Genomic DNA, 19,162 nt, shown 5'->3' with positions numbered 1-19,162 from the left:
TCTTGTACTAGTCTCATATAAAAAATGCCTATCAACCAGGCCAGGTTGTCAAAGCAAAGTTTCACAACGCAGCCAAGCTGAATCCATCCAGCAAAGTTTCTCGAGAGACCCGCAAGCGTACTCCTAGACCTGAGCCTGCCTCCTCACTTTCCTCTGGAACAAAATCCCACACAACTGAAACGCACGGCCCCGCGCCCTCCTCTGGCCACTGCCCGCCGCCCGCCACCGCCCCCTGGTCGCCGTCTGCCACCTGTCGCCGAGCTCGTGCCGACACTCTCCTCCCGCGCCTCCTGCAGTTCCTTCCGATCCCGAGCTCTCACCATACAGGCTAACAAACAAAGTATCAGTTCGTTTTTTTCACCACATACAGGCTAACAAATACAGTACACCACAAAATCTTAGGTTAGCTTGTATGAGGTGAGATATTTTAAGTTGGAGAGTGGATTTAAATTAACCCGGGCTACCAAACACGCACAAATCGCATTAATGGTAGGAAAACTATACACGAACCGGTACGGGAAAGACCCAGGCGATCAGGTGGCGGCCTAAAACCCATCTAGGGTTTCGTCCCTCTCGTCGGCGACGCTGCCGGTCCACTCCGCCTCCGGTGGCCTTGGGGCCTTGGAGGTGTGGCGGACCGCAGCCTCTCGCCGGCGGGAAGGTTTCAGTTCTTCGTTTAGTTTGTTCTCGGTGTCTTCTTCAGGATGGTGAGGCGACGGCTACTTCCTAAAATCAGAATAAGGTCCTCCCCGTCCTATCCTCGCTCCGGTGCTGCATCTAGCGTTAGCGAAGGCCGTGTGGAGTTGTGTGTCCGGCGAATCTCCCGAGATCCGGTCGTCTCTCGTGTTCGATTGTGTGGTTTCAGGTCAGTCTCTTCCGATGTACGGTTGTCATCATTGGCGATGGTTGCTTGCTGCGGTGCGCTGGTCCTTTGAGGCCTTAGCACGACGACTTCCCGTCTGTCTACTACAACAAGCTCTACTACGACAAGCTTTGCCTGGCTCCGGTGATGGAGGGGCGAGGACAGCGGCGCGCATTCGGCTCGTGCTAGTGTCCGTAGTCGTCGCTAGGTGGTCCAATGACCTTTTTGTAATTTTTATTACTTTTAGACATCTTTGTACTACTGTTGATGATTATTAATGATCGGTGGAATTTTCGAAAAAAAAAATGGTAGGAAAGCTAGTTCGGCTCTGCCGTGCATTTGCTCCAGCTCTGGGCCGTCCATTTACCCGATGGACGACGCGCGAATCGTGCAGCCGGTCGTCGCCTGGCCGGCCTTGCATCTGAAGGCAACGCCCTACTCTCACGTGCCTCACGTGCCCTCCGTCGTCTCGCCCCGCTACTCCCCACCGCAGCAAGCAAAGCAGGCCGGCACGCACCCGCAAATCCTCAACCCCCACTCCCCTACCCGCGAGGGCGCGAGATCTCTCTCCCTCCACCCACCGTCTACCCCCCAGATCCACCTCGCCGACACCGCCAGTCCACGCCGCCGACGCCGCCGCCGCCGCCATGTCGCACAACTACGGGGACACGATCCCGCTGAACGCGTCGTCGGCGCAGTCCGACATGGACGAGATCGAGAGCCTCATGTACGACGCGCCCTCCTCCACCGCCACCGTGCTCCCCGCGCGCCCGCCCTCCCCGCCGCGCGCCTCCATCCCCATCTCCAGCTCCCCTCCCCCGCCCTCCTCCAAGCCGCCGCTCCCGACCTCCTCCATCCCCATCTTCGTGCCGCAGGCGCCGCCCTCCGCCGCCAACGCCCCGCCAGCGTCCGTCTCCGTCGCCATCGCGTCCGACGGCTTCGGGGCCCCGCCCAACACGCTCACCGAGCCCGTCTGGGACACCGTCAAGCGCGACCTCGCGCGCATCGTCAGCAACCTCAAGCTCGTCGTCTTCCCCAACCCCAACCGCGAGGACCCCGGCAAGGCGCTCAGGGACTGGGACCTCTGGGGCCCCTTCTTCTTCATCGTATTCCTCGGCCTCACGCTATCCTGGTCCGCCACCGTGAAGAAGGTACCTGCTATCCATCCCACAGCCAGATCTCCTGGTACCCTTTGCATCTACATGACATGTTTTATAGGTAAGGTAGATCGGGCTGTAGATTACTGCACTACATGGCATGTTTCATGGTTTATTTACTTGGTGGCAAGCATCTGTGATTACATTCCGTTGCAAGCTCGATGTTGCTCTTGGGATAACCGAATCTGAGGTTGTAATCTTAGGTGTCAGACTGGCTTAGAACAGCCACTCATATAATACTGCATCTAGTTAATTTAGACGTGTGAATCATCTACCTGTCCTCACGTCCCTTAATTTTGCGCATTGATAATTGTTGTCATCCTAAAAAAGGGATCCTGCTATAACTGATGAATTCTATGTTATCAGTTATTCAGACACGGCTCGTGCAATATGTTTTTACTTTCTTTGTTCTTATGATGTGCTTAAGTAATTCGCTGGCATATTTACTCCCGCCACCTGTCATCCATTTCTCGTAAACCAGAATTATCTAGTGGACCAGTTGTAGGTTTGTGCTGAGCTGCGAAGCTTCTATGTACCATTACGACAAACTAAGTGGCGTTAATACGGTATAGCTTACTGGACATGCGCGCAAAACAGCTACATTCTCGTGCAATACATATGCATCCTTGTGAATTAGAATGTGTAGTCTCACTTATAAGATTGGTGCAACAAAAAACTTGCTTCTAGAACTTGTTTTACATTCTGTGATGTACTAATTTTGCACACATAGTGACAAAGCAAATTAGTAGAGCTGCTTTTGGGTAAAATATGATCTCAATTGGTAATAAATCCAGAAGGCTGTGCTAATTCTGCATGGCTAAGCGTATAATCTGCTCTTGAGCTCGCAGTTATATTTTCTGACATCGTACACCCGGAAGAAGTCAAAATTTGATTCTTCGACGTTTTCTCTTGCAGAAATGTTGTTTTGCATTTTTAAATATAGGTTTGGTGGTTGTCCTGAATGAGCAGAAAATATGCGAAAATATATCTTCAGGTTCTGTTCCTACCATGTTTACAGTGTAACACATGTCATTGAATGTGGCGTTTATTGTAAATAAGTGCATGCTATGGAAGAAAGCATGGTGGTTCCCTTATTTCCTTGTAGTTTTCAATGTTACACTGAACAATTGTAGTTAGAAACTGATGAACCATTCACTTTTCAACTTTCGGTGGTTTTCCTTTCTCTGTGTTGTCATGTTAGCATTGTTACACAATTTTCCACATAAGCAGCCAATACTTATGTGCGGTCCTCCCTTATAGTGGTCCTCCTATCGTTCTAGTTTACAGTTTATCTTTGTTTCCTTCTGGGCAAAAGTGCTGATTTCTGTGTCATCTCTATTTGTAGTCTGAAGTATTTGCTGTTGCATTCGCTGTCCTGGCAGCTGGGGCTATAATTTTGACACTAAATGTTCTGCTTCTGGTAAGCTCTCTCTCTCTCTCTCTCTTGCTATACTAATATGCACACTTGCTTAATCTTACTGTACCTACTGTGACATTTTGGAATGATTTCTTGCTGCCAACCTGCAGGGTGGGCACATCATCTTCTTCCAAAGTCTAAGTCTTCTGGGGTATTGTTTGTTTCCCCTGGATGTTGGAGCCCTAATTTGCATGCTGAAGGACAATGTCATACTAAAGACCATCGTTGTGACAGTCACATTGGCGTGGAGCTCCTGGGCTGCCTACCCATTCATGAGCGCTGCAGTTAACCCAAGGAGGAAGGCTCTGGCACTATACCCTGTATTCCTCATGTATATCTCAGTGGGGTTCCTCATAATTGCCATAAATTAATCCTTGGGGTCAGCAACTGTAGTTACATCTGAAATGTTGAGAATCTTCCTCATTGAACAAGCGGAATACAGACATGTTTTAATAGACACTATCCCCCCTAAGGAGTCGTTGCTCGTTGTTTTGTTGAGATTTTGGCCTTCACATGACCAAGAGGCATAAGGCTGTAAAATTAGTTGAAAAGTCTATAAGGGTTGACTGTTGTAAAGGGCATCTTGGCTTTGGACCACGTAATTGACTATATATCAAACTTTCTTCAAACATGGATTGTTTGCTGTTTCAAGTAAACTAGAGAATTCATCTGGTTATATGCTCCATCTTTTATGTTGGAGGAGAATATGGCTTTATCTTGAATGTTCATCGTTCTTCCAATGTGCGCCTTAATATGTAACTTGCTCTACCATCTCTGTTGATGTCTGGCTTTTCTGCTGTACCTAGTTGTGCCTTTTTCTGTATGTGTTGCATACCAGGGTCTGCAAACCTTGTGTACACGGGTTACATGTTGGACACTAGTTGCGTTGGTCTTGGGCACAGCCCGACTCTCTGGAGGTGATACAAGCTTGCGATGGCACCATTGAAGTCGTCCATACTCTTTGGAGTTGATATACAGGGTTGCAACGGCACCATTGAGATTTGGGGCGTGCTTGGTAGCCTAGTTTCGCCTTGGCTCATATTGGGCCAGCATTTTTTTGCTCTTTTGGTTGCTTGGCCTTGCTCATATTGTTGCAAAAATTACTTCTCAGGCCTTGAGGAACACCTGGATCGTCCGTTTTTAGTGAGCCACCCTCGTCTCCACACAAATTGACAACGCCGCGTTCCGCAGAGCCACCATGGGAAATGGCGCGAGCTGGCGCGGAATGGAGAAAACTCGGCGAGATGAATTCGGTCACCGCGCTCCAAATTTCGCCACCGTATATAGGGGCAACTGTCTCACCGCCAAATCCAAATGCCCCATTTACCCCCATTTCGAGCTCATCTACCCTTCCTGATCTAGCGACATGGCCGACTCTTCCTCACCCACACGGTCGGCGAGGCTGGCGGTGACGACGTTGGTTGTGGCGGAGCCTACTGGCCGCGGATTATCGTCTTCTTCCTCTGCGTCGATCACTCTGGTTGTTGTAAGCTTCTGCAACCCTAGCCTTAGATCTAGATCTTTTGGGTACACAGGGAGGTCTGAAAGAATCCATTGTAGGCCATTTCTTCGTCGCCGGTTGAGGTTGTCGAGGTTGCATCTGAGTCTTCCACGGGGACGGTTGTCGCCTCTTTCTTTTCTCGTAGTTCATTGATGTGGTAGTGGTAGTTCATTGATGTGGTAGTGCTTAAGGATGTGGATATGGATGTGGTAGTGGTAGTTAATTGATGTGCTAACGCTTAGGTACGTTCTTCTGGTGTTTGTCATGTAGCCGGTCATACCATTGGCCTTCCCTGGTCTTTGTGCTCCAACTGTCAGTGCTCATCATTGTCTGTTTTCAAGCAAACCGGCTATGGTTTGGAAACCTGATATTTCAAAGTTTGTGCTGAATCGGTTGGTTGAGCTTGTCCATAGTGGCGTCTGTTTTAACCTGAGATTCAAAGAGGAGCAGATGAAGAAGGTAGTTGCTGATGTTCTTGCATTCGCTGGCATACATATGAGCACTCTTCAGATCTACAACCACATCGGAAGGTGGAGGATGAAGTGGAGCGTCATAATCAAGATAAAATCCGATCGTACTTTGGACTGGAGCGAAGATGGTTGCTGCTCGTATGCTGCTGATGAAGAGACGACACATGAGTATATTAAGGTAGTAAGCTTCAATGAGTTTCTTCATAGATCTGAAAGTATGTCATTGTCATCCGCACTAACAGTTGTTCCTTTTGGATTGCAGCGCTAACCGAGACATCGTCACTACGTCGGGACCCCGATCACGAACTATGCTCAGATGAAGACGATCTCCACGCCCAGGTTTGTCTGCAGGGCGCAACTGTTCCAACTTGCTTGCGAGGGCAATCGACTACATTGTAGATAATGAAGAAGAGTCTGCCGAGTACCGTCAGCTGCAACCATCGGAGAGGAGTAGCTGACTTAGGACCTGGCTACGCAAGTAGTTCCTGCTTAGTGCTTCTGCTTCCTTCGTCATGATCTGCTGATTTTGGGAGATGCTCTCGTATCCCTCCATTAGCTAGGACTTGCTTGAACCTAATCCTCGGTCTGTAATGATGAACTTGTTCGAGGTGGTATATACTAACCCCACGTGTGATGAACCTGTGATACATCACGGAGTATAATTGTTTTGCTCGTGATGCATCGCCCAGTAGGATAAGTACTTGTTGTGTATTACCAACAACTTTTGATGAACTGAATCTAACTAAATGTGTTGTTATTCAGTTAGCAGTACTGGGTACGTAACCTCGCCGCTCTAAGGAAAGGGGTTACCAAAACACGGTCATATCTGCAACAACCAAAGAGGGTGTGTGCTGCATGAGCAGGACATAAATACGTCTGTGCAGGCACCCAAACAATGGGAGCCGGCTTCTCTCTAGTGCAGAAAATGCCACACGGATAACCAAACAACACGATTTTTATGGCCCATGGCCCGCTTTCAACGTGCAGGCACTCCCATCTCACTGCGTTAGTGGTGCACGAAATCGGTTCAGGTTGGAGTCCATACTCAGCTATCCCGCGGGAGAGTTTTTTTAAGGCTAGCAAAGTAGCAATATTGAGACTGCTTCTTTTCAACACTGTCGGAGGGAGGCTAATGAATCCAAGGAGACCTAATCAAGTTGCGCATCCGTTAGCGAAATTTGCTTATGAACCGAAGTAGACCAATTTCACGTCCAATTAACTGCATCTAAACACAGTGCGAGTTTGTTTTACCTTTTACTTTACATGGTTTAACCCTTTTATGATTTATCAATGAAATAAAGCGCCTTGAGGCTTTCCATATTCCCTTCAACAACAACAACAAAAAAGAATAGGCTGGCATGCACTGTTAAATGGATCATGTGTGATGGGAAGCTGCTGGAGTCGCGACTCACGAGGTCGCAATCGACTGCGATACAACAAAGTATGCATCCACAACTATCAGGTTTTGAATTGTACATCAGCAAGCCAAGTTTGTCCCATAGAAAATTACCGATGAATCTTATGACCCGAAGGTGCTATACATGTACTGATGTACACTTTGAACACTTTTTTTTTTTGACAGTATGTACACTGTGAACATGTGGTTGTACGAACCAAAAGCTCGCAGTGCTCCGTTTGGGAGTATGTTGTTCATCTGCTCAACTCACAAATAGATCAAAGTCACCTCATCTACTCATCTCAGAGACAGATGACAGTCACAGGGAGAAGAACACACGCGCGCGGACAAGTTTCATCCATCGCAAAGGCGGGAAGCCTGCTGATAATTCCTGGACGCCGACGCGTGGGAACAGGGAACCGAGGGGATGATCCACACGGGCTCCACGTCGGCGGAGTGCCCGCCGGCGATGGCCACTACCGAAGTCTCGAAGTCTTCCAGCGAGTACACGCCGATGGCCTGCGGCACTATCATGTCCACCTCCCGCCGCGCGAAGTAGACGCAGTTCTCCCGGACCCCCGGCAGCGCCGCCGTCACCAGCACCGCCACCGACGCCACCGCCCCCACGAACACCGCCCTCCCTGGGAGCTCCTCCACCTCCTCCCAGTTGCACTCCTCCGGCCGGAACCGATGCACCTCCACATCCACCTCCGCCCAGTCCCCATCCACACTGTACAGCTTCCTCACCAGCAGGAGCTCCCCCTCGGACTCCACCAGGTACGTGCGGCGCCGCCAATGCCTCAGCATGTTCCTCTCAGGCCAGCCGTCCTTCTCCCGCAGCTCCGACACGGCCGCCACGCGCGCGCGGAGGTCGGCTCGGTAGGCCAGCACCGTGCCGTCGTAGCCCACCGCACAGAGCCGCCCGCGCCAGAAGGCCATGTCCCGGAACCCTCCGTGCTCTGCCCCCGCCGCGATCGAGATCCAGGCGTCGCCGCCGGACACGTCTGGCTGCAGCAGCGCGAGCGTGCCCGAGTTGCCCAGCAGGGCGGCCACCCACCCCAGCGAGGTAGGCGGCGCGGAGAGCATTATCTTGGCGACCGGGAACACGGGGGGCCGGGGCATGGCCACGGATTCACCGGAGAAGAGGTTGCGGAGCTCGATCGCCCGCTCCTCGTCGAAGGCCATCGCGAGCCAGCAGCCGATCTGCCCGCAGCACCGGCCGGCGTTGAGACGGCCGGGGAGAGCGTAAGGGAGGATCTCCAGGCGGCGGAGGCTGAAGAAGGTGAGCCTGCCGCAGGATCCGGGGCGACGGAGGAGTAGTCGCGGGGCCTCGAAGGGGAGGTCAGCCGAGAGCAAAGCTCGCGCGCACAAGCGCCACGAGGAGCAAACGAGGCGGACGGCGACATGGTCGAGCGGGTCGAGGCGGAGTAAGATGCTCTCCAGAAGCTCCGGTGGTAGATCCGGCCAGGCGGACTGCCCCGCCGCAAGCGGCCGCCGGGGGGGATTTTGCGAGGAAGCCATCACATGCTCGACGCCTCCCTCCGTTCAGAAGGAGATTTCCCCCCACTCTTTATTTTTCTTGTTTTCCTCCTTTATTTGAATAGGTTTCCTTCTTGTCTTCTCATGAGAGAACACTCTCAAGTCTCACCTCTCACGCTCTCGCTGTATCAACTACACTTTTTTGTTGCTTTCAAAAAAAAAAAACATTTTTGTTTATCTAAAAAAAACTACATTTTTTGGTTGACCTCCTTAGGCTTCGTGGGGATCGGTAGGAATAATACTTTCCAGTAGTGGGTGAACCACACCTAACAACACCTACCACCACTCAGTTCCCACAAAACTCCATCCCTGATCTACTAGGTAGGTGTAGAGTACTGAGATTAACAAAACTCCATTCGCGACACCAAACATGCATTTATAGTAACTCTAGCGCCAAACGAGGCCTTAACAATTAGTAAAGATGAGTTCTCGGCTCCAACTTTTTTCTGGCTAAAAACCATACTAATGGTTTCTTCGCCCTTCCTTCTTATTCCTCGTGAGACACTCAACAAGGGAGGTGTCACCTTTTCCCGTGAATTCCATGGCGAGGGTTCTGGTTTTTCTGTCCCTTAGCTTCTCCTTCGGCGTGAGAACGTAGTGAGACCTCATTCCTCCATTTTGGCTTGAGAGTTAGGGTTAGGGTTAGTATGTTGTTGTGTGTCGCTCGGGTGTGTCCTTCATGGCGGGATCTCGGAGTTGATGGCAACGTGTACTCATCGATCCTTCAAATCGACAACGTTAGGGTTCGTGGATGGTGGCAGTGAGGCGGTGGCATTGACTCCAACAAATGTGGATGTCCTCCTTCTCTATCCCCGTTGATGTGGCGTTGTCTCCAGCTCCATGACGGAGCGGGGAGGATTTGTTCAGGAATTGTTCGGTTGCTCCAACATGTGGTTGTGGCGGTGCCAGCATGCGGTTGAATATGGCAAGCCCAAAGCATGGAACATGGTCAGTGGATAGTGGATCTGGCGTCACTCGTCGGTAAAGCACGAGGAAGATCTGCCTCGCGCGCGCGGTAGGTTAGTTCTTCGGATAAAAAATCCTTGATGGCAACGTTATGCTAATTCAAAACCCTACATTTATTAATTCCTACCTTCCCTTCTATCTAGTTTTAGTAGATTTGAGCCCCGAGAGATCCATCTTCTTCCTCATCTCCACTGCCCATCGGGGTTCTGACAAACCCTCGCCAGCTTCTCGTTTTGTACGACTGCCTCTCATGGAGGTTGTCGTACTCCCAAGCTCCAACGCCACAAGGATCCTGACGAATAGGAGGAGGGTGTGCCACAAGGGGAGGAGGGCAGAGGCATATGTGTGTGGTGGTGGTGCGCATCTTCCTCGTATCCACAAGGATGCCCAAAACGTGTTGGTGAAAATGGCAAACTAGCTAAAAAAAGAAAGAAAAATACAACTCTATTGGGTGGAACGACTAAGAGAACACACCGCCGTTGTGTCCGGTGCCCCCAAAGCCTTCCCAAAACACTCGTGACGTAAGATGTATAGAGGTCACCAACGGCCCGACACAGGTTCGTTTGTGTCCACGCTGTGGCCCGACGCAAACGGACCGACCTGTCTGCGGCGATCCATTCGTGACCCAAACTTGGGTTGGCAATGCGTAGCCACGGACAGCCAACACGTCTCGTGTCCCCCTCTTCTACCCTAGGGCCCACACGACAGTGGCACACAAGATACTTCTTCTCCCGCCACCAAATAATTGAATTCCTTTTGCGCCAAAAACCTTTGCATGGGATGGATGTCGTCTCCGCCATGTACTCCGACCTCGACGCCCCAACCTCCACCCCTTCGTCCCCAACTCCCGCCCCATTGCAAGCCCCTGCTGTCGGCTAAAATATGAAGGCAATGACCCCAAAGAAAGAGATGACGCCGCCTGGGAGGACCATCGACACCAAGAAGTGTGGCGACAGGCGTACCGTCGCGAGGGGAAGGAAAGCCCATCAAGCCGGCACCGACACAACAAAGGTTGCCGCAGAGATGGCCATAGTCCTTCAGGCCAACGCCAAGGTACTGACCTCTATAGCTACCGTGTTGGTCGTCCTCTAATCAAGCAAGAGGTGACCGCTCAGGTTCAAGCCGCCTCCTCCACAAGGTCAATATCTTCCTTGGCCGCAAAGCCGCCTCTGGTATATAGTTAGCCGCACATGACGCCTCCTGTTGCGCACGACCAGGTATCGGCCTCTGATGTGTCCAAAATGTGGCATGTTTTTCATTACATTTTTTTTTGTCTCATTACATGCTCTATCTAGGTGTGACTATGCACTAAACGCATGATTATAAGTACTTCTTCTTTTTATGAGAGATTTGCACAACTAATAGTTTAGTAGTATTTATCACTTTTCCTTGTGTTTGATGTGTGTAGGTCTTCTGAACGTTTATGAACAAAGCACGAGAAAAGAAGCCAAATCGAGGCAATCTACAGGAGTTACAAACACCCAGACTTATCCATTTCAAGGGTGAAAAAGAGCCAATTTTTCCATCACAAGATAATAATGATCCAGGACCATAGTGTTGTAACCCTTGTCGATAGGAATCCAACGAGCTGAAGAACACCTAAATCAGAGTTTGTACGAACAAATGGTGGCTAAAATACTAAAGAGGATCATCGACTTTAACGGGCGCTAGTACGTTCATGGCGATAGTACCGCGTGCCCATACCGCGGGTTTTAGGGTTACGAAAACGCCCAAATTTGACGTGATTCTCCACTAATTTCGCCCATGTTTGTTCCTAGACTTTCCTTAGGTGCTAAGATCGGTTGGGGGACTATTTGAGGCACCTCCTAGACCTATATAAATGAGGGGAGAACCAGCACAAGATCCAATATCCACCACACATCTCCGCACGATGGATCCCTGCCGACTCCATAAATCTTCACACCACCACCGAGCCATTCAAGGAAGAGAGGAAGAAGGCCTGGGACGATGCCTCGACATCAACACCATGACTAGATCCCGCCATCCATCGCGTTGTAATCCAAAATCTATTGTGGATCTTACACGTGTATCATATTTATCCATTCACGGGCATTCATATGATGTCTTGTGACCCCTTTCTTGAGTAATTTAGTTGGGGATATGGTAAACCCTTGTTAGGGATATGTTGTAAAGTTGTAACATGTGAAAGTGGTGGTTGCCGTTAATGATGTTTTAGATGTTTTAGGTTGTGCATGCAATATTTTCCATTAGGGACATTGAAGGTAATCATCATTGAGCGTGGTTGAAGGTACGTGGACGTAAAGTTCCGCCGCCTCTTTCAACCATGTCTCAACAAGGGGTACGAGGTACATGATCCTATGACCATAGCCAGGAGGAGACCCTTAATTATTGAACCTGCGCGTCATGCGATCGAAAAGGTAGTGGTTATGAGGGGTGTGGAACAGCTGGGAGCACCTTTATTCAGAACTATGTAAATTTTGTTGGCACTATTGTAAGGGTATATTGCCCCTATGTGTGGTTTTGGTAATTAATGATAATCCCTATGGACTAATGTTTTTCATTGATTTTATATGAAGGAATATTTCATAGGTACTACTTGTATTCCATGTGTTGGATTCAAGTATGGATGCCATGAAGATAAAGATATACCTTGTGTATTGGCATCAAGATCATCGATTTGAAGATATATATGTGATATGATCAAGAAGAAGAAATGAAGATGGAGTTCTTATGTGGAACTCAAATATTAGTCATGCTCTATCCTATGTGATAAGCAATGAATGATCAAGATCTTGAGAGCTTGATTCCAAGTGAAGAATTCTTTATATACCTCAAGATAGTATGATAGATTATGAGAAGATACAAGGTTGAGTTGGGAAAGTTCAAGTTGAGCATCTCGAGAGGATCATATGCTTGAAGCTTGCCGTCCATTTCATGATAATGGACTTGTGAAGATGTACATCAATGGAGCTTTCCCATCATAGTGTATGGGGGAGCATTTGTGAGTCTTCACGAAGTAACGATGATCAAGTAAGGCATTCCGGCTTGAGTGGAGCTTGAAGAGCTATCATCAAGATCAAGCGGGATGCGCAAGGCAAAGGTATGGCCTTGCTAGGTTTTCCTTTTACCGGTCTCAAGGTGGTTGTTGGGAGGCCGGATTATAGGATAGATAGTCGCACTATCAAGAGGGGCTTCGGTTGGGTAACTTGATCACATCGTCTTAGGGAGCTCAATCCTTTGCATACTTTGCATATCCCTATTGCTTCTTGGTGTTTCTCTGTGAGAGGTTCTTGAGCTTGTTGCTAGCTTTACAACAAGCCCAAGTTCATCGAAAACGGAGTCCGCATGCATCTTCTATTGCGTTTTCGAGTTTGGACGTCTTCACCGTTTCTTGACGGTGGGAGACTCCCTCTCTAAAAACATATAAAAATATCCTGTGAGAAGTCTCCATATTTCCAACAAAATTGATTTCATGTCAATCGGGGTCCGGACACAAAAGTTATCACAGTTTTTGTATAACATGTTTTACCTGCTGGCCCGGTTTCTCGCCCGGCGTGACCGGCCGTCCCACCGGCCGGCCCGGTTCAAACCGGCCCGTGGACTGGTGCCAACCGGGCCATGTACTGTAAGACCCATAAGTGTCCCGGTCATGACCCGGTCACAGGCCCGGTTTGGACCGGCCGGGTCCGGCCCCTCGTCCGGTTTGACCGGGCGGTGGACCGGTCTCCCCGACGCAGGTTCTGCGCGACAAAGACCCACCCCGGTCACGACCCGGCGCCTGGTCCGGTTTGGACCGGCTGGTCCGGTCTGTGGCCCGGTCTGACCGGGCCCTGGACCGGACGGCCCGGCCCCAGGCCCGGTTGACCGGCCTCCTCGACGGTTGACTCAGCCCAACTTTTCCCCAACGGTTTTATTTGCTCTTGGGCTATAAATAGCCCTTCTTCCACCTTGGGCTGAGTTAGTTCTTCATATTCTCTCTCCTCCATTGTTGCCTTTGAAGAACTTTGCGGTGACCCAGCATACCACTGCATGTTGTAGTATACAAGTCGTTGATATGATCTTCATGAAGGGACTTCTTCACAAATATCACATCCCTCAGAGTGGTACAACAGAAACATTGCAGGTCATAACACTCGATAATATATTACAATCATGGTCTTAACAAGTTGGTATTCTCACAGGTCCGATGAGAACACCCTACAACATAAGGTACTTAGTACAAACCAACTAGATATGAAAAGAGCTCAGCAACTTATTTAGGTAGGTTCTACGTTGCTCGGCTCTATGATTCTAGGGTATGTCACTACTCCTCCACCTCCGTGTCATCTGGTCCGTAGACTATCCCATAGTCTACGCCTTCCACTCCACCGGTAAGATCAGGTTCCTCGTAGACCAGCTCGTAGCTTCCTCCCGGTGCTCCATCGGTCATGGCCTCCACTTCCGTATCACAGTCTAGCAAGGGTGTCGAAATAAAGTGAGTACAGGGGTACTCGAGCAAGTTCAAAAGAGTAAAAGGTGTTTGATGCACTAGCTACGACCTTCGATCGAGAAAATCTTAGGTCAATGCATGTTTCGAAATCATTTCTTCAAAAGGTTTATTTTATTCGAAAACTATGCCCGTCGGTCTTCACGGAGTTGACTAGAACTTCACGGAGTTCCTTTCTGCCGCGTTCGCAGCTCCCTTCCGGAACAGGGAGTGACAGCCACAATTTAATACACTCGCAGAGGTGCGTTACTTTTCCCATAAGAGATCTCACCCTTTTTGCCATCCGCGAGGACTTGCCCCCGTTCACACTTCCTTGGTGTGAGGCCGGTATAAAGATCCAAGCCCACACCGCCTTCTCCGCGACCTCGCAGTATCCACCCTTTTGTAAGTCTGTCCTCTCCTATATTTATGGGTAGACTAACCTGGGCACTTGTTCTCTCCTATACCATTAAGGTAGACCGAGCCGAACAACTTATATGCCCCTGTTCTATACACCATAGATAGACTGATCCGGACAACCCTTACAATCCTTCATAGACCAATAATAAGTCTACCCTCTCCTGTATCTAATGGTAGACCGTGCGGGACCACATGTCCCCACCTTTACCAAAGATAGACCGATCCGGGCAACCCTTATTACCAATCCGTTGGCATGCGAGAGGGAAAAGATACAGCTGGCTTCCCGGAGCCATTATAGATCTTATGGTCAACGCGATATGTACGGCGCTAGAATCACTCGGACGGCATTGGTACTTAGTCCTAGATGAATAGTACCCATGCAATGGAACCTCCACCAATCAACACATACCTTGGTTCCATTGCCAACCACATAGTCATATTCATAATTGGAAAAGTAACATTTCATTTTCAATGCGGGAATGATAAGTCATATAGCTTTGCATTAAATTAATAGAAAATACTCAAATTTGACATGAGCAAGGGTGAACTTGCTCGTGGACTGCGAGATAGTGCGGTTCAATGCGTTGGATGGAACCCGGACCTCGGGTTCTGTAAAGAAGCATCATTGTCCGGTAAGGACAATGTTATAAAATCCAAATGATGCATGCATGGATGTATTATTTTTTTGTTGAATCCCTTTATCCCGATGAGTTATTACAATTTAGGGTTGAGTTAAGATTTATGCCTTTGGCGATAATTTGCAATTGTTTTAATGTATAAAACACTTTAATTCACACAAGGTAACATAATTCAAAGTAAACTACTTTATGTTGGTGATTTATTATTTATTCCAAAATAATTTGAAATAATAGAGTTGTCTCTATATTTTTGAGAATAAAAAGGAATAGAATATCTTCCTTTGGAAAATACCTTTTTCAAATAGAAATGATTTGGAATAATAGAATCTCATTTTGAAATGTTTAAAAATAAGTATTTGAACTTATTTGGGATTTTTCCTTGATTTATTAATTCAAGGAAATATAATTTGAAATTCCAAATGTTTATTTTAAATTCATAAAATTCACAAATTTAAATTTGTTCATCAAATTTTATTTCATATTTTATTCTTATTAAGAATAATTTTTCATTCACCAATCCAATTTTTAATGGATTTTTAGAGTTGTATTTTATTTATTAAAATTTGGTGAAATAATGGCCTTTTCTAAATTGTGAAAATACTAAAATACCCCCTGGACCCATATTGGGCCCAGCCCACTAACCTAAGCCCATGGGACAGCCCACTAAGGCGTGCCCATAGCGGCTCGGTGGAGCCGAACGGCCCACCGCTCTCACTCACTCGGCCCTCTCTCACTTTTTCCTAACCCTAGCTCCTCTCTCGCGACGCCCGTGGCGATGGCGTCGCCGCCATGGCCGCCGCCGCGCTCCGGCCGACTCCGAGCTCCTCCGCCGTAGCCACCTACCGAATCGGAACCGCCGCGAGCGGATCTATCGATCCGTCCGCGTGGTTTTCTCCTTCTCTTCCTCTCCCGGCGAATCGCCTCCGATCCGGATCTCGGGTAGAATCGCCGCGACGAACTCCGGCGAGATCTCGTCCTCGCCGACGACGGGTGCGCCTCCGAGACCGACTCGGCGCGAGTGCCGCTTGCGTACTTGTGCCGTCGTCTCTCGTGCCGTGCTGTGGTGGTGTTTGTGCTCGTCGGCGTAACGCCGGCGCCTACCCCGGACTTGCGGCCGTTAGGGCCGCGCGAGCACCGCCTCGCCATGCCCTAGCCTCTCGCTTCCGGGCGCAAGTAAGTGTTGCATCCACCTCTTCTCTCGTGCGCCTCCTCTTGGTGCTCGTTCTTCATCCTCCTCAAGCTCTGTCGCTCTCTCGGTGATCCTGTGATCACCCGGAGCCTTGCTATTCCGATGCAATTCGTCTATGTTTGGATTGATTGCAAGCACATGGTCCAATTACCATTATCGGTACCGGCACTCGCTGCTCGACATGCTCGTTCATGTTGTTCTTGCTTCTCTCGCTGCTCCTAGCATGCTCTATACTTGCCATGCTCTACCGTGCTTGCTTGTCTAGGTGTACTTGTTTTGCATCCGTGACACTTGTGTGTGTGCCGCAGGTGCTCGTGATATGATTTAGTGCTACTCCTCGTAAGCCAATGATCCATTGGATCATTCCTTGCTTGTCGGCTAACCTCTCTGTGTAACTTGGCTTGCTATAATTGATCCATTTGATCAATTGATTGCCGATGATGGCTTATCTGGTTAATACTCGTGGCTATAAATTAACTATGTCTGCTCAATAGTGTGCTATCATGCGATACTAAGCATGGATCTGTAATAAATTCATGCTTGTATTAATTTGATTATGAAGAACTGCTTATGCAGTGATGATTTTAAATGACTTGCTTGATATGAATTTGCTGTTCATGATTATTTATCAAGCAATTAAAGTCTGAATCCATTTTTGGATAGTGATGCTTTGTATTTGGCTTTCTCTCAATTGGTGCTAAGTGTGAAGTGACCTCGGTAGCCTTGCTACTCGACTGGTTGCTCACCTGGTTGGTTGGATCTTGTTGGCTACTCATCTTTGCTTGTATATTTGGGAATCATAGAAACTATGAATGCCAATATACTTGCTCGTGAAGAAATCTAGGGTTTCGATGGTTGTATGCTTAGGATTTATTGTGTAGTCATGGCTGCTAATCCTTGCCATCTACTGGTGCTACCTATGCATCAAATCTGGCTAGTGTGTGCATCTCGTACATATGTGCTAGTTTCTTGTGCATAGGATCCGTACCTAGATGCTTTATATTTTAGTGGCTTTTGATCGGCGGTAATCCTTGGTGAAAACCAAGTGATGATCTACCCATATGAGCATCTCGCTCATCCCATGCTCATGCATATGATGGATTAGATCCATGGGATCTTTTCCAGGAACTAGGTATACCTTGTTCCAGCTCCTAGAAAGAAATATTTGGTTGATGCGGACTTGGGTTTTGTGTATAGCTCTCCACCTCCGGGTCTTGGATGATCTTCTCAAGTCACCATGATTCCCGGTGGCTGAGTGGTTTTGTATGGTTTGGTTCTGTTCTTGCTCAAGAACTGGATGAACTGAGCTTGTTCCGCTTCACCCTTACCCGGTGATTTGCATATGTGGTCGACTCGTCATGGTTCTAGGGTTTGTGTGCTATTTATATGGTCTCTACTTCCTCTCCGGCCTTGACACACAAGCCTGGTTTGCTTGATGACTAGGCTAGTGCACCGCCTTGCTTGTTGTGTGCACAGCACACATGAGCAGATGTGCTCATATGCCGAAACTTGAGCCCTCGATGGTTGCTCGGCTTTGGTCCGCTCCTTCTTATCCTGGTGTCTGTCCGGGTTTTGGACAAGCACAAGTGTCTATGACACTTGGTTAACTCGTCCAAACCGAATCTGTCACACTAATCAGTCCAAACTGAATTTCTACACTTAACATTCCGTCTAGTATTGGTTTTTATGTTTTGCGGTGTTTTGAATCATGGACATGGCCATGAAGAGATACTTCAAGGCACATAGTCTAAATTTTAGTTTAGGAACTATTTGTAATCTTTATTTTTATTTCTGTTTATTATTCATCAATTCTTGTATCAAGAATTCAGTAAAGACAATGTAATTTGTGTTGTGTTATCAATAAAGCTCAAGTTTTTGTTTATGAGCTTTTGCATTATGTAAAGTGTATAATCTTGATTAAATATTGTATTTGATACTCACTTTGAAATCCAAAAGGATTTGAATAATATATTGTGTTTGAATTGTAAATTCATATTTATGTTGTGTAATGATTATTGTTTAATGTTTAACACTTGTCAAATAAAATCAATTTCCCAAATCAACAAGATACAAAAGAGATCATGTCGAAATTTCCCTAACTCACATTGCCTAACCCTAAGTGCAAAATGAGAGAGAACCTCGATCCCTCTTAGGTTTAGTTGCAATAAGGCGCGAAAATTTCCCCGTTTTGCGATGAAATGCACATCCCATTTCTAAATCTACCCTTCGTTGTTCCTATGTTCTGGGTTATTACAGCCTCTCCCCTTAACGTAAACTTCGTCCCGAAGTTAAGATTGGTACCCGAATAACTCGGGGTAGGACTTCCCGAGCTCTTCTTCGGTCTCCCAGAGTTGCTTCTCGTTCGGGATGATGTTGCCATTGTATCTTGCAGTATTTGATTGCTCTATTCCTTAACTTCTTCCATCGTACTTCCGAATCTTTTCGAGGCTTCTCCACATAAGTTAAGTCCGATTGTAGCTCTATTTCTTCATGTGTAATAGGATCATCAGGTGCCTTCAAACATTTTCTCGAGTTGTGATACATGAAAAACATTGTGAATTAGACTGAGACTGTTCGGTAGTTCCAACTCAAAAGGCTGTTTCTCGATTCTGACTGAGTATCTTGAATGGTCCTATGTATCGAGGACTTAGTTTTCCTTTTACTCCGAACCTTTTGAGTCCTTTCATTGGGCTAACCTTCAAATATACCATGTCTCCCACTTTCGGTTCCCAATCTCTTCTCTTTAAGTCGGCGTAACTCTTCTGACGACTCTGAGCTATTTTGAGTCTATCCCTGATTACCTCGATGACGTCTTGTCTCTCCTTGATGTAATCCGGTGTAAACTCCTTGTTTTCTCCGGTTTCAAACCAACAAATTGGTGATCTACACTTCCTTCCGTACAATGCCTCGTACGGTGCCATCCGAATACTACTCCGATAACTATTGTTATATGAGAACTCCGCTAAAGGTAAATGATCCTCCCACGAACCTCCAAAGTTCGGAGCACAAGCTCTAAGCATGTCTTCAAGTATCCGATTGGTTCTTTCGGTTTGTCCTCCGGTTTGTGGATGATATGCTCGTACTCGAAATCCAGCTTGGATCCCAAAGATTCTTGTAGTTGTTTCCGGAATGCTGATGTGAAAATTGAACCTCTATCTGA

General features: G+C 47.9%; 2 protein-coding genes across 2 annotated transcripts; one reads left to right on the top strand and one right to left on the bottom strand.

Annotated features, from left to right (window-relative positions):
• The first annotated feature begins 1,456 nt into the window (after positions 1 to 1,456).
• On the top strand, positions 1,457 to 4,067 carry LOC124660892 (protein YIP4b-like). Its single transcript, XM_047198733.1, has 3 exons — positions 1,457 to 2,013; positions 3,365 to 3,439; positions 3,547 to 4,067. The coding sequence occupies exons 1-3, from the start codon at positions 1,510 to 1,512 to the stop codon at positions 3,805 to 3,807; spliced, it is 840 nt and encodes a 279-aa protein (XP_047054689.1). The 5' UTR covers positions 1,457 to 1,509; the 3' UTR covers positions 3,808 to 4,067.
• Positions 4,068 to 7,157: 3,090 nt separating this feature from the next.
• On the bottom strand, positions 7,158 to 8,324 carry LOC124662749. Its single transcript, XM_047200550.1, has one exon. The coding sequence runs from the start codon at positions 8,322 to 8,324 to the stop codon at positions 7,158 to 7,160; it is 1,167 nt and encodes a 388-aa protein (XP_047056506.1).
• Positions 8,325 to 19,162: the final 10,838 nt, after the last annotated feature.

This window comes from Lolium rigidum, chromosome 6 (genome assembly GCF_022539505.1).
Source record: "Lolium rigidum isolate FL_2022 chromosome 6, APGP_CSIRO_Lrig_0.1, whole genome shotgun sequence".
Classification (NCBI taxonomy): Eukaryota; Viridiplantae; Streptophyta; class Magnoliopsida; order Poales; family Poaceae; genus Lolium; species Lolium rigidum.
The sequence above is the reverse complement of the archived record's forward strand: the minus strand, read 5'-3'. Positions and strand labels throughout refer to the sequence as shown.